This window comes from Phalaenopsis equestris, unplaced genomic scaffold (assembly GCF_001263595.1).
Source record: "Phalaenopsis equestris unplaced genomic scaffold, ASM126359v1 Scaffold000522, whole genome shotgun sequence".
NCBI lineage: Eukaryota > Viridiplantae > Streptophyta > Magnoliopsida > Asparagales > Orchidaceae > Phalaenopsis > Phalaenopsis equestris.
Window position 1 is genome coordinate 701,955 of NW_018164962.1, and position 15,665 is coordinate 717,619.

General features: G+C 35.2%; 1 protein-coding gene across 1 annotated transcript; it reads left to right on the plus strand.

Annotated features, from left to right (window-relative positions):
- The first annotated feature begins 223 nt into the window (after positions 1-223).
- LOC110028673 (uncharacterized PE-PGRS family protein PE_PGRS54-like) lies at positions 224-9,400 on the plus strand. The gene is made up of 3 exons (XM_020730623.1): positions 224-308; positions 7,328-8,589; positions 8,896-9,400. Exons 1-3 carry the CDS (start codon positions 224-226, stop codon positions 9,319-9,321), a joined length of 1,773 nt encoding a protein of 590 aa, XP_020586282.1. The 3' UTR covers positions 9,322-9,400.
- The last annotated feature ends 6,265 nt before the right edge of the window (positions 9,401-15,665 follow it).

Here is a 15,665-nt window from a genome sequence, read left to right on the forward strand (position 1 = left end):
ATGGAGTGTCCTTGGTATAAATGGAGGAGACGTGTTTTAAGTTTTTTATCAAGTGAGTGTTCCTCTTCTTACATTAGCCTTTTCTCTTCCATCATAAGTTACGTTAGAAGACAAAGCTAATAGCTAGTAATAGAGTTAAGAGAAGGGCTCGAACGAAGATGAATTATAAGGACTATATGGATATGCTTGGGCCCTTCTGGCAATAAGTGAGGTAACTCCTGCAATGGCGGAAGCTCGAGCTTGGGAAATTTATGCAGATCTCCGGCAATGGCATAAGCTCGGGGTAGGGAAACTCATGCAGGATGGAGGCAATTCAGGATAGGGAAAGTCCAGGACTTCTGGGTAGGCAAAGTGTTCTGGCTCATCGTCTTCTGAAAGACATTTTGCTGCGATAAATTAGAAGCTATGAGTGATGGAGTGTGGAGATACTGCGTCTGCAGGTATATGTTCATGAAAATGAGAATATATATGGGCATAGGAGCGACGTAAGTTGGGCATGGAGGTTGCTGAAATTGCAGGGAGAGTATTTCTCCGTTAGTTCAACATCTTATTGGTCTTTGTGCGGGAGTAATATATGTATGTCAAAGCTGCATTTTTTAACAGAATAAAGAGGTCATTTGGTTTGTTTGCTCTTGAGCAGCGCCTGTATGGTGTACATTTTGCGGGGAGTAGTTAATGAGGTATACATAAGCATTATTTTTAATACAACTCATAAGATTCATTATTATTTCGTGGCAGTAATAACTGTATTGTTGCGTGGGTGGGGGGTAAAGTCAGAAAATTTTTTTTTAGTGAATGCACAAGTTAATGATTTAAAAAGTTCTCACCATTATATTTATCAGAATTTGGGACCGATATTAACAACAACCTAAAAGAATTAAGCAACAAATTATGATAAAATTGATAATATATGTTTGTTATTGATTGTTAATCAATTTAATTAACTTAAATTAATTTTAAAATATATATTAAATCTCAAAACCTATTTTCATCTTGCTCACTTCGCCGCTCTCGATTTAGCCCAAAGCCATTTTCTACCTTCACATTCCATATAGTTGCGACTGGAGCTAGTTGGGAATGCAACATCGGGTTCTAGGACATACAAATTAAAAAAGATCTTCAATACCCTCTATATCTCCCCTTTGTCGAAAATTAAACTTGAATTTTAGCCCATATGAAATTAGTCTTTAATAGAGACAGAGAAAATTCTAAAGACTCATTTTATGAAAAATGTTTTAGGAGATCCTAGAGACATTTTAAAAGAGTGATTTAGAATGTTCTAGAATATATAATTAATGGCTTTTATATTAAAAGATAGAAGAATATTTTAGGGAGTCAATAGTAGTCACATGATTGAAACGTGTTGGCGCAATTCTAATTAATGGGAGTGTTAGTGTATAAATAGTTAATGTGTATTTTATATCAAGAAAAAAATATTGAAATAAAAGAGTCTTTCAAGTTGTGTTTGTCTTCATTATTAGCATTCCTCTTATCCAAATAATATTTTATTTCTAACAAAGTGATATCAGAGTCAAAAGATCCTTTCTAGAGATGGCGAGCAACGTTATGATCTCCTTTCAAGTCCCAACACTCAACAATAAAAAATATGGCAATTGATGCATTAAGTTGAAGACCCTCCTTGGAGCACAAGATGTATGAGAAATGCATGGTACTCTATAGAAAAAAGTGCTATAACTGATGACTTAACTTTTCATTGCTAAAAATGTCCTATTTTCCAACGATTTTATGATGTCTTATGTGTTGCATTATTTCTGACTGCATAACAACAGAGCATATGAATTGTAGATTATTTTCTGACGGTTTTTATTTTAACTGATGCATTGCACTATTGGTTATAAGCACATAAAAATTGACAATTATATATTGGTTATTTACGAACCCGTCATTTGGCGGGGCGTTAACCGACGAACATTTTTAGTAACTGATCGTTAATGTCATCGGTATTAATGTTAATAATTGAAAATTTTGAAGCTGTTAGAAAGAATTACTTATACTGCCAAAAATTTTTATGCCCCCAAACTTGCCCCATTTCCCTTATCCCTATCGGTCTCTCTCTCTCCCTAGTGCCATAACCCTCCCCTCACCCGGCGACTCCAATGCACTAGCTACCTCAGCTCCAACGACTCACTCACTCTGACGCTCAAAGGTAGGGTTGGATCTCTTACTAGACATTTACAAGAGGATGCACCTTGGTTTATGATTTTTGTTGTTGATATCCTTCTTGTGGATATATCTAAGCTACAAATGCCTTAGATATCTCGGGTCTAGTGTTCGATGTAGAAGGGATGTTATTAGTAGAATTCAATTTTGTTGGTTGAAGTGGAGGAATGCTTCGGGTCCATTGTGTTATAGAAAAGTACCACTTCGAATGAAAGGAAAATTTTATAAGATGGTGGTGAGACCTGCAATGCTCTGTGAAACAAAATGCTGTCCTTTAAAAGATAAGCATAAAATTAAGTTAAGTGTTGTCGAGATGAGAATGCTTAGGTGGATGAGTAAATTTTCACTTGGAGATAAAATGCAATATGAATATATCCTTGAAAGGGTTAGTGTAGCTCCTGTAGTGGACAAAATTAGAGAGAGTCATCTTAGATGGTTTGTTCACATTAAACGTCAACGATCTGATGATCTGGTTAGGAGATTAAATGTTTTAAATTTGATTTATGTTAAGAAAGGCAGAGGTAGACCAAGAAAGACTTGGGCATATTGTATAAAAATTGATCTTAATATATTAGAATTAAATCAAAATATGACACTCAATAGGAAACAATGGAGAAAAAGGATTCAAGTAGTCGACCCCACTTAGTGGGATAAAGCCTTGTTGTTGTTGGTGGTGAGACCTGCAATGTTATATGAAATAGAATCTTCGCCTTTAAAAGAGAAGAATAAAATTAAGTGATGAAGATGAGAATGCTTGCGTAGATGAGTGGCTTTACACTTAGAGACAAAATGTGAAATGCGTATATCCATGTTAAGGTTGGTGTAGTTTCTGTGGCAAACAAAATTAGACAGACTCGTCTTAGATGGTTTGGTCACATTAAACTTTGACCATCTGATAAATCAGTTAGGAGTGTAGATGTTTTTGGTTTGACCTATGTTTAAAAAGGCAGAGGTTGACCACCCACAAAGATTTAGGCATATTGTATAAAAAATGATCTTAATATATATGAATTGAATGAAAATATGACTCTCTATAGGACACAATGAAGAAAAAAAATTCATGTAGCTGACCCTACTTAGTGGGATAAAAACTTATTTTTATTGTTATTGTTATTGTAGAGAAGCTGAAGTTTTTGGGTTTGATCGACCGCCCGGTTTGATCATCCACTCTTTTGGGTTTGATTAACAACATTGATTCGATCATCTATTTTGGGTTTGATCAATCACCCCGACCATATCGACCCATTTCCCAAGCTCGATCAGCTGCCCCAGCCCAATCAGTTGATTTTTTGGGTTTGATCAACCACACAGGTTAGATCAATCGATTTGGGTCTGATCGGCAGTCCCGGGCCAACCACCCGTTCTTTTGGGTATGATCAATTATCCTGAATCGATCATCCCATTATTTTGGTTTGACCGACAACTATGACCCGATCAACCAATCACTTGCATGCTTGTATGCTTTCGCATCATTTTTTTTTTTTGCATGAGTATGAAAATCTTAGTTTGACTAAAATATGTTTTCCATGTATGCTTTGCAAGTGGCGTGTTTAGATGTCTCTTTGAGCAACCATGCTTGGGGTTTCTTTTTGAGCACCCCCACTTGTGGTGTCTCTTTGAGCTCCCACACTTGTAATCGTCTTCCCTAGGGGATGGACACTTGCAAACTTTTGGAGGAGTCAACTCACTTACAAGCCATATATCTCACTCCCTACAATGTTGCCTATAGTGTCTTAGGAATTTAAATTGGTCAAGCATGAGTCACACTTCCTAGCTATTAAACTCGTACGAGGCACAATGTGTGTCCATCTAGGTGTGTGATTCTCCCTTGTTAGGATCACATCACTTAGTCTACTTGGGACTTAGCATTTATGTATGCTTGTCATTTGTATGTCGTTTACTTGACATTTTTTCATGTCATATGCTTGACATTTCTCATATATATGTTCCATATTTTGTATGTTTGCATGTGTGTTAAGTGACTACCTCTCGAGTAAGGAGTAAACTCTTTTCATATATATCATTTTACTCAATGCAAACTCACTTATAGCTGGTGCTTGCTTATCGCACGACACCCTGGGTCACCTGGAAGGTGCAATTCCTCTTTATACAAGTGTCATTTAGTTCCTTCTACCAAGCATGTCTCAAACACACTGCATGTAGATAACTTTCTATGCTAACATAATTTTCGTGCAGATTGAGTATTTTTTTCTTAATTTTCCTATCTACTTATTAGTCTTGAGAAGTTATGTAGTGGAAATAAGATATAGACACGGGTTCTGAGGCATTTGGCGTGGGAACCACGTGATAGGGGCAAGGGCAAATGCTCGTGTCATGTATCTTAATTTCACTTTTAATATTGATGTATTGATTTATGACCGGGCAAGTATCTGTAGAATTCAACAGTTTTTTTTCTGGGATATGTTGCTGACCCAACGACACCCACCTTCTATATATTCTTTTATTTGTGTGCCTTACCTTTTTCTTATGACTACTTAGTTCCATGCTTTCTTTTTGGATTGCTGCTTACCTGGGCTGTCATTTATAAATATGACACAGACTCTTTAAGGACTTTTAAAATTTTATGTTCTCCATAAAATATAAATAATAGAAGATTAAATATAAATAAAATTTAGGGTTAAAATATTTAAGACACTTAAAATCTATAGTTTATTTTTTGCATGGCCTTTGGGTCGGTTTTAAAATTGTTTGCATATCACGACTATCACCTAATCATGTTTAATAGGGTCTTCACACCATAAGATTGTGGTAAATAATTGCATCATGCTTGTATATACCTTAGCAGAAGTCCCCGTGCTTCTTCACACCAGACTGCCCAACACAGATTTTTATTTAGGTGGTCGTCTAGTGTGTTTAGGGTGTTAGAACCAGACTTGTGTAAATCATTTAGTTAGGAGTGTTTCTAGCTTTGTGGCTTAACCTCTTTTTCTCTTTCTTTCTTATGACATTCTTTTCATTTAGGCAGGTATAAGTTCCAAATCTTGGAGCTCCAGATGACAGTCATATGATAGAATTTTGTTTCTTTGACCTTAAGGCTATAGAGGTTCCCGTGGATGATACAATTCATGTATTGCAAACGGGGGATCCCTAAACTTTTTGGGTTGACTACCTTTATGATTAGCTAGACTTAGGGTCGTAGTGGCTTGGGATGACAGGTTTGTGGTTCCCTGGCCTGACTGCCTCTACCTTTTAGAATTAATCTAACATTTCTCTTGTTGAGCCATGTTGCTCATTTTGGCCTTATTGATATCATCTTGAAGGCCATATTACCAATGAGCTGTCGCCCGTTTGCGATGCAATGATTCACCCTCTACCCTTATGGCCCAGTGAGCTATGACGTATAGGGACATCCTCATCGACATGACTTTGGTTATTTCATATGTTTTGTATGTCGATGAGTTACTACTCATTGAGGACATGAGAGACTCTCTCTCTGCCTTATGGCTTAGTGAGAGCTTTGAAAGCATCGGGGCATTATCATACAAAATAATCATTCTTTGATGATCTATTCTTTAGGCTGATGATAATATAAATGGAACTCCTTTTATCGGGAGTATTATTGGGTGTCTCCCAAGATGTAATTAATCGGAGGGATATGTTCCTCTGGGAGACTCTTGACCTCAAAACAAAAGTGTCATTTTTGACTATCTGGTTTCGAGTGACTTATGTAGGGATTCTTTTTGTAAATGTTGTGTTTCGAGGTACTTCAATCTGATGCTATCCAGAATTATATTCTTAACCCATCACACAAGGATTACTCATATATAAGCACTCCACTTGTTTCTTTTTATTTGTTTGCCTATGTATTGTCGTATATCCTTCTTTTTTATTTCTCTCTTCTTTGAACCATTGATATGATTCAGAGGGGGGTTTATTAGAATAAGGGAATTATACATCGACATATAAAAAAAACATGGTGAATATCAATCAGTTATTCAACCGGAAATATATTTCAGTAAATTAATCCGCTTATTATAACAGAATAATTGGTTGAAAATTTTCACTTGTTATAATATGCCATATAGAACATATTTTTATGTATTATTAAGAATTGGCTTGAATTTTTGGATTTATAGCATGTTGACCTAACTGGAGCACTTTTTAAACATAGTCGCACTTGAACGATAAGTAAATTGTTCAAATTATGTCCTTTGATTGTTATGCATGACCATCATTTCCCTAAGAGCGTGAAATATATCCAAAAACCTTTTTTTGTGTGTGATAATTTGAGATAATTGTTAATTATGATTTGGCCGAATTAACAAGCAAGAAAATGTTTGTACTATAATTTATGAATATCATTGAACCATTGTATAATCCATCAAGGTCATAAGGATTAAGGGATTATCAACCTAGTTTTTGAGTTATAATTTTTTTATGATTGATAAGCTTAAATAATGAAACATGATTAATATAAAAAAATATTGGTGTAATTGAGATTAAGTCTAATATAAGACACACTAGGATTGATTTATACCAGCTTATTAGCCTATTGACTCAAAATAGATTTTAAAATCAGGGCTATTTTTCTTGACCTATAGCTAGCACACTGAGGTTTTAAATCCCATAACCAATCAACAATCCTAGGAAATGGAGACCTTTTGTTGGATCAATAAAATTATTTGTAACGTTTTTCACGATATAATAGTAAACAACGATTAATTAAATATTTACATTGGCTAGTATTTTTTGTTATATATTAAAAAGATGGGTTAACATCATATATAATAAAAATATGTAATATTAGAACGACATCTAATACATATATTTATTCAATTAATAGATGCATGTAACATGCATGCATTTCACTTTATTTTTTTTATCATTGACTAGCAATTAAATATGAACCAACTAAAGGTTATAGAATATTGGTAAAGATTCAATTGACCCAACCATCTTACATATAAATCATATAAATATATCTCTAATAGAAATAAAATTATGAAAGTATACAATAGAAACACAAATCACTCCCTCGCCTATCAATGCATCTATAAATTTCAATGATGAGAAAAAAAAGACTACAATTAAGGTTGCATACCCTATAAAATATAGTAGAATTAACTTTAGCTGAAATGAAAAAAGGCATGAAGGATATAATACTAGTGAACTTAAGGATTGTGAGGTTGTGGTGGCACTTCAAGCTTTGGTGGTAGTTCAGGCTTGGGAAGTGTTGGTTCCTCATGCTTTGGCAGTGTAGGCTCTATCTGCTTCGGAAATGTTGGCACTTCAGGCTTCGGTGACAATTCAGGTTTCGGAAGTGTTGGCACTTCAATTTTAGGTGGTAGTTCAGGCTGGGGAAATTTTGGTTCTTCAGGCTTAGGGATTGTTGGCACTTCGGGCTTTGGAAATGTTGGCACTTCAGGCTTTGGTGGTTGTTCTGGTTTTGGAAATGTTGACACTTCTGGCTTGGGAAGTACTGGCTCTTCGGGCTTCGGAATTTTTGGCACTTCATGCTTTGGAAGTGTTGGCACTTCAGGCTTTGGTGGTAGTTCAGGTTTTGGAAGTGTTGGCGCTTCAGGCTTTGGTGGTATTTCAGGTTTCGAAAGTGTTGGCACTTCGGGCTTGGGAGGTACTGTTGGTTCTTCTGGCTTAGGAATTGTCGGTACTTCAGGTTTTGGAAGTGTTGGCCCTTCAGGCTTTGGTGGTAGTTCATGTTTTGGAAGTTCTGGTACTTCAGGCTTTGGTGGTAGTTCAAGTTTGGGAAGTGTTGGTTCATCTGGCTTTGGGATTGTAGGCACTATTGGCTTTGGAAATGTTGGCACTTCAAGCTTTGGTGGTAGTTCAGGTTTCGGAAGTGTTGGCACTTCAGGCTTCGGTGGTAGTTGGGGCTTCGGAAGCGTTGATACTTCAGGCTTCGGTGGTAGTTCAGGCTTGGGAAATATTGGTTCTTCAGGTTTTGGGATTGTCGGCACTTCAGACTTTGGAAGTGTTGGCACTTCAGGCTTTGGTGATAGTTCAGGTTTTGAAAGTGTTGGCTCTTCAGACTTCGGTGGTAATTCAGGCTTGGGAAGTGTTGGCTCCTCGGGTTGTGGTGGTAATTCGGGTTTTGGAAGTGTTGGCACTTCAGGCTTTGGTGATAGTTCAGGTTTTGAAAGTGTTGGCTCTTCAGACTTCGGTGGTAATTCAGGCTTGGGAAGTGTTGGCTCCTCGGGTTGTGGTGGTAATTCGGGTTTTGGAAGTGTTGGCACTTCAGGCTTTGGTGGTAGTTCAGGTTTGGGAAATATTGGTTCTTCAGGTTTTGGGATTGTCGGCACTTCGGGTTTTGGAAGCGTAGGCACTTCAGGCTTTGGCGGTAGTTCAGGTTTTGGAAGTGTTGGCACTTCAGGTTTGGGTGGTAATTCAGGCTTGGGAAGTGTTGGCTCCTCGGGCTTTGGTGGTAATTCGGGTTTTGGAAGTGTTGGCACTTCGGGTTTTGGTGGTAGTTCGGGTTTGGGAAATATTGGCTCTTCAGGCTTTGGGATTGTCGGCACTTCCGGTTTTGGAAGCGTTGGCACTTCAGGCTTTGGTGGTAGTTCAGGTTTTGGAAGTGTTGGCACTTCAGGCTTGGGTGGTAATTCAGGCTTGGGAAGTGTTGGCTCCTCGGGCTTTGGTGGTAATTCGGGTTTTGGAAGTGTTGGCACTTCGGGTTTTGGTGGTAGTTCGGGTTTGGGAAATATTGGCTCTTCAGGCTTTGGGATTGTCGGCACTTCCGGTTTTGGAAGTGTTGGCACTTCAGGCTTTGGTGGTAGTTCAGGCTTGGGAAATATTGGTTCTTCAGGTTTCGGGATTGTCGGCACTTCGGGTTTTGGAAATGTTGGCACTTCAGGCTTTGGTGGTAGTTCAGGCTTGGGAAATATTGGTTCTTCAGGTTTCGGGATTGTCGGCACTTCGGGTTTTGGAAATGTTGGCACTTCAGGCTTTGGTGGTAGTTCAGGTTTTGGAAGCGTAGGCACTTCAGGCTTGGGTGGTAATTCAGGCTTGGGAAGTGTTGGCTCCTCAGGCTTTGGGACTTTTGGCACTTCAGGTGTTGGAAGTGTTGGTACTTCAGACTTTGGTGGTAATTCAGGTTTTGGAAGTGTCGGCACTTCAGGTTTGGGAAGTGTTGGTTCCTCGGGTTTTGGGATCGCCGGCTCGTAAGGCTTCGGTGTTGGCTCCTCAGGTTTTGGTGGTAATTCAGGTATTGGTAATGTCGGTTTTGGAGGTGTTTCTGGTTCATGAACTATATACCCTTCAGGCTTTTGTGGCAATTCAGGTTCTTTGACTTCATGTGGGGACCCTGGCTGAAACGAAGTAGGATATTCCGGCAGAAAGCGCGCAGCTTTGATCCCGGAGTTATTTGATGAGATAAGCACAACATAGAAGAAGAGAGTGAAAAAGGGAATATAGGAAGCCATGAAGAAAGTGAAAAGAAGACAATATGCCGCACCAAAGGAAGGAGAAAAGATAGATGCAATGAAGTTTTGGCAGTAAGGTGGAGATTACGGTTGTCAGCTATTTATAACATGCCATTCTATCCGATTGCTCTTGGGACATTAAAGGTGGTGTATGTTCCTTTCCAATGGCGTTGAGTTGGTGGCTTTTAATAATGTCTGGTTGTTAGTGTTTTGGTGAAAAACTTGCATGGGAGAGAGAGAGAGATAGAGGGAGATAGAGAAAGAAGAGAGAGAAAGAGAGAGAGCAGGAGCTTGGGGAAGAAGTATTCCTATGAGATTTGGTAATTAGTTCAACGTCTCATGAACACAAAGGAAAAAAATGGCCGGGTAATCACACGCGGCTAGCAATTTGCGTGATGACTTTTGCTACTGTAACGGACGGTTAAACAACTACAATTGGAAAAATAGTGCAATGTAACATACGGAAATTTCGAAGATGTAAATCCGAAACGGGAAGCCATCATCGTGCGGCTATTATTGTGACACGTATTATCAATTTGTTTGATGGTGATTGTGAAATAGTATGCTTATATATGTTAAAAAATAATATCAAAATTTTATAAATAAAATAAATAAAAAGAGATTATTTGATGGTTTTTTTTTCCTTTTGATTATTTTTTTATTTATGTGATGAATTGATTAACACTATCTTATAATCACCTACAAAACTCTGACGTGTACAATTAATTAAAAAAATAATTTTAAAAAAGCTATAGTACATAACAACGAGAGATTATCAGATTATTGATTTTTTTTTTCTCAATTAGGACTATCTACCGAATAATGCAAATTTTAGATGACCGGGGCCATATGTTATTTTACATGAATAAAGCATGTAGAAAATATTGCATCAAGACTCCGCACGCAGAGTTAGGTGCCGAGCCCGATGAAATCACGTCAAGTGGTAGTGACAGAAAAAATAAATAAAATCTGCGATGTAACACAAGGGAATATTCTCCAAGTATTATTCAAGTGTTATTATGTGTTTTTTTATATATAATTGTGTGTTATTCAAGTATTATTGATGTGTTATTGTGTTATTATAACACCGAGAATATTCCCAAAATATAATAACCTCTGAATAACTTATACAATAACATGAATAACACGGAATAATACAGGGAGAATATTCCCCCGGTGTTATCGGGCTGATTTTTTTTCTGTCACCTCTACGTGACGTGATTTCATTGGACTCTATACGTAATTCTATGTGCGGAGTTCTTATACAATATTTTTTCCACGTGGCCAAAAAAACGCTCTGGTTGCAACTTGTAATTGACACAAGGTTATACATGTTAAACTAATACTTGTAAGTTGTAACTAAAACTTCATTTATTCATGAGTAAGAATTTGACTCGAGGGGTATATTTTTTATGGATTTTATGATATAAATTTTGGATTTGAGAGTCGGTGTGAATAAATTATAGTACTTTCTAGATGAGGTTAAAATGCGTAACCCCTGACGTACTCATCGTACGCTTTTAACAAAAAATTATGAGATTTATTTACATGATGTTTATATATATATAGCATTAATCAATTTTATTTATTTTTATATTATTGCATAACAATTTCATCCGAAAGCAAATTAAACACTTTTTTCTTAAAAAAATAATTTTCACGTGTTATTTTCTCTTTACATAAATATCTATTTACTAAACTTTAAGACAAAAAAAAAATGAAATGAATTAATTTAGAGCAAAATTTTGGACCTTTTTCCTTTTCCTTTTAAGAAAAAGCATGCAAAAATATAATGACAAACAAAAGGTCCGTTTGGAGCAGTTTATTTGGTGCGGTGGTGTTTTGAAAATGCACTTTACATATTTGGATAAACTGCGTTTTGACAGCTTATGTGTTCTCAAAACGCCAAAAACAAGGTTTTCACACCGCACTTATCTAGGTGCGGTGGGAACTTTCTGACAGCGGTCTGACTGTACCAAAAAAATAAAAAGTTATAATAGTCATCGTACCTAACTTATCAGCAGATTGTTTTTAATCAACTTATCAGCAGATTATTTAATAAGTTGCAGCTGCCCCAAACAGACCCAAAGTCTAAAGAGCAATATTAAAACAGTAAAGTTATAATTAAGAAAAGAAAATACTCCCAACAAAGAAGAAGGCCCGAGAATTAAAGATCAAAAATTTATATTGTTAAACATTAAGAGGGCCATACACGCTAGACGTTTGAAATGATTGAGCATACCTAATAAATAAGCAGCTAGTGCATAAAGGAGAGAACCTGAGAACCAATTGCTACGACAAACGTTCATGGCATGAATTAACGACTCCACATGCGTTCGTAGCAGAGCCAAAACTTTTTTCGATGGAAGCACAAATTAATAATTTTAAATGTAGCTTAAATTTTTTTATCCATGATTGAGACTTATGTTGTGATTTTACATTGTTTTAATTTTTAATATAAAATTAATAAAAAAAATATACTTACAAAAAAAAATTAAAAATATTGCTTGAAATAGTTGTATAATTATTTTATTATATTGTTGTGTGTCAGAATATGAGCGATGATATAGTGATAATTTAATATCTTAGCTTTAAACAAAGATCTAATACATAAACAAATAAAAAATGTTGCAGAAAGAGACACCAATATTTTTGCACGGAAAAATCCTGAAAAGAGAAAAAATCATGAGATCCAACCCAGTTAAAATAATTAATTGTATGTTTATATGTACATGCTTACTTTTCTCTGAATTTGAGAAAAATAGTTGTCATTAGATCCACCATTGTTTGATCACTATTGCAACTTATGTTAGATTACCGTTATTGGGCTGATGCCATTGCCACATTTGAACCTCCATCGATAGTCGAATCATCGCCATTTGACAATCACTACTATTGATACCGGACCAGCGTTGCCTGCTCGCCACCACTGTCAATGATGATGAATTCAAATCTACATTAGATAGCTTTTATCATCAACCTTCCATCATAACATCCATGCGGTCATTACCATTTCCACGATAATTTTTATCACTCCTCCAGTAAAAATCAAGTAGATAACTAGCTTGCTTGTAACAATATTTTATGTTGTTCAAGAGCAGAAAAACTCTTGTAACATACATCTCAATAGATAACTAATATCAGTTTTCCAAGTAACTGCCGAGGTTGAAGGAAGGTCCCAGGTTTGTGCGGTCGAATAAACCCACAAATTGAGTCATTTTCTTACTCCAGATTATTTCCAAGTTCCAGCTCTCATAGAATCCTTCAGCTGTCAGTTTTATTGCCTAATGTGGTTTCTGGTTTCATGTCTGGCAAGCATCGTAAATTATGTATAACTAATTAACTTCATGGATTACTTGAACACTATTATGTCTTTCTGTAGGTGAACACTTCATGTTTTAATCAGAGAAACTTAAGATAGCCGCTACTTGTTAGAAGCCAGCTATGTTACGCACATGGCCAAAAGAAAATTCAGGCCATGATAGCAATAAACAGAGGATTTATTTACAACATGGAGACATTTAGAAATATAGAAAATGTTCAACATCTCATCCTTCAAAGCGGCTTACATTCAGCTGCAAGATGCTTATATCTCAATATAATCCTGAGAAGATCCAGGTTTTGTGCTATATATACATGCAAATCCTCACCAAAAATAAACCTTTTTTTCAAAAAATATGAATAAAATGCAATGAGTGCACTATCAAAATAATTTCAAGCTTCGGTATTTGATGGATGTATTAGTATTTATGGTTCTCATCTTATCTTGTTATGCCATTTCATATTCTTAACAATGCTTATAGATGTCAAGTTGATTTGTTTTGAAAAAAAAAATACAAAAAAGGAAAGAGTACACTATATAAAAATATTTCTAAAAGAAAAAGAAAAAAAAACAAAATAAATACTAAGCAATTCTTAAATTACCCATTATACTAACAATTTCTTACATTTTATAGACACTTAATAATGTTTTTAGAGTAAATGATATACAAACTTAATATTTGACGACGAGTATTAAATATATGGGATTATGAAATTTTGTTTAATCAAATTATAATAATTAGAGACTAAGTTAATAGTGCATATAGGATCAAATATGTTACTGAGTATAGGGATGTCAAAACGGCTCTTTGTTCGCTAACAGCTCGTGTTCGGCTCGTTCGCTAAGTTAATGAGCCGAATACAAACAACACGAGCTATACAAATATTTGTTCGTTTGTGTTCGGCTCGTTTTGACTGACACACACACGCACAGAGATATAAATATCTCTCTCTCTCTCTCTCTCTCTCTCTCTCTCTCTCTCTCTCTCTCTCTCTCTCTCTCTCTCTCTCTCTATATATATGTATATATATATTATATCTTTGATGAGTAGAATTTTTAAGAAAATTAATTGATTGTAAGGCTACAAAGATTTATAATCAATGAAAAATATTAATGAAGGTGTAAATTATTAAATTAGAATTAAATGATGTTTTAAATCTTGCCCCAATCCTTAACATCTTATGGCTATGTGATTAGGGTTGTCAAAACCACTCTTTATTCGTGAACGGCTCTTGTTCGGCTTATTAAGAAAACGAGCCGAACACGAATACACTTTTTGAACTCGAAATATAAACAAGCCGAGCACGAGCTGAGCCTGGGCTCGCTTGTGTTCGGCTCGTTTACACCGCTCACTGGGGCGGCTCGTTTACACCGCTAACTGAGTGACATTTGTATTGTCAAGAATAATAAGGCGGCATACATGTAATTTAAAAAAAAAAATTATATAGTATTAAATGCATAATTTTGGGTGATATATAATGCGATGCATAACCATTGAATCAATTGGAGAATTCTACTAAGATTAATTGAGGCAGAGTAAATATCTTGAGTTCTTGCCTTAATTGCAATGACTGATTTTGTTGTTAGAGTTGAGGTTGTAAATGTGAATGAGCCTGAGTTTTATTTAGCTCTATTGGTTATCTATCGAGTCCAATTTGAACAAGCTAAGTTTGTTAATTAATTGGAAAAATCTTGTGGTTTTCAATTTATTTATATTGAGCAAAATATAACTTTCAGTCAAATTAATGACCATAAAATATACTGAGCCGTATGGTTCAAAATCCTTTCATGCTGATTAAATTCTAAAGCATATGCTTTCCATGACTTAGATTAAAATTAGTGATTCTTGATATTAAGAAGGGACCATGAAATTTCTCATATTTATTATTTAATTAAAGAATTAAAAGGCCCTTTGGGAACACCTTTGATTTTGATTTTTTTTGTTTTTTTTTTGTTTTTTTTGTTTTATTTATTTAATTTCTTAAAATAAAATATGTTTGTTATATTATAACATTGAGAGTTTTTTTAAATACTCAAAAAAACATTTAAGTGTTTTGAGTATTTTTAAAATAAAAAATAAAAAAAAACAACTTACAAATATACTATGCAAATATGTTTTAAAATAAAAGCAAAAGAAAAAAAAAACGTGATCTCAAAAAAACCCTAAGATTTTTAAAACTAAAAAAAAAATAATAGTTCATGGGATGGTGAATGGCTTGGTCAAGATGAATGATTTGCCTCAAAACATGAAATATGATATATTAATATGCTTGAAAGTGCAACATATTAATTAAAAATAAAAAAAAAAATCCAAAATATAAAGTTTTAGCACTCAAACCATCCAAAAAAATAAATAATAAATTAATACACCATGTGTATGTATGTATGTATGTATGTATGCATAAGAAGCCATATCTTCTTCATAGGTTACACCTTTCTTATGGTTTTAAGGTTTAAGAAAACATGTCATATAAGTAAAGAAGCCTATCGTTTATTTTTCGGGAGCTCGAATGTTTTCAGATAACTTTTATATACGTATATATCTTGTATACATTTACACACACACACATATACACACAATATTTTTGTGCAAGCTAATTTATTTGGTGAATAAAGGAGATAAAATAATGCATACTTTCCAAAAAAAAAAAGGAAATCTAAAAATATAGTGAAAGTTATTCGGATGACAAACACGAGTCACATATTTACTTATATTTGAGGCTGTATGAAAGAATTGATTGCCTATTGATTGAAGTTTGGTTTTC

Excerpts from the sequence above, each read along its gene's own strand:
- LOC110028673 (XM_020730623.1), top strand. The coding sequence starts at position 224 with ATGGCGGAAGCTCGAGCTTGGGAAATTTATGCAGATCTCCGGCAATGG. Across the intron at positions 309-7,327 it reads GAAACTCATGCAGGATGGAG|GTTGTGGTGGCACTTCAAGC; the intron begins GCAATTCAGGAT and ends AAGGATTGTGAG. Across the intron at positions 8,590-8,895 it reads CGGGCTTTGGTGGTAATTCG|GGTTTTGGAAGTGTTGGCAC; the intron begins GGTTTTGGAAGT and ends GTCGGCACTTCC.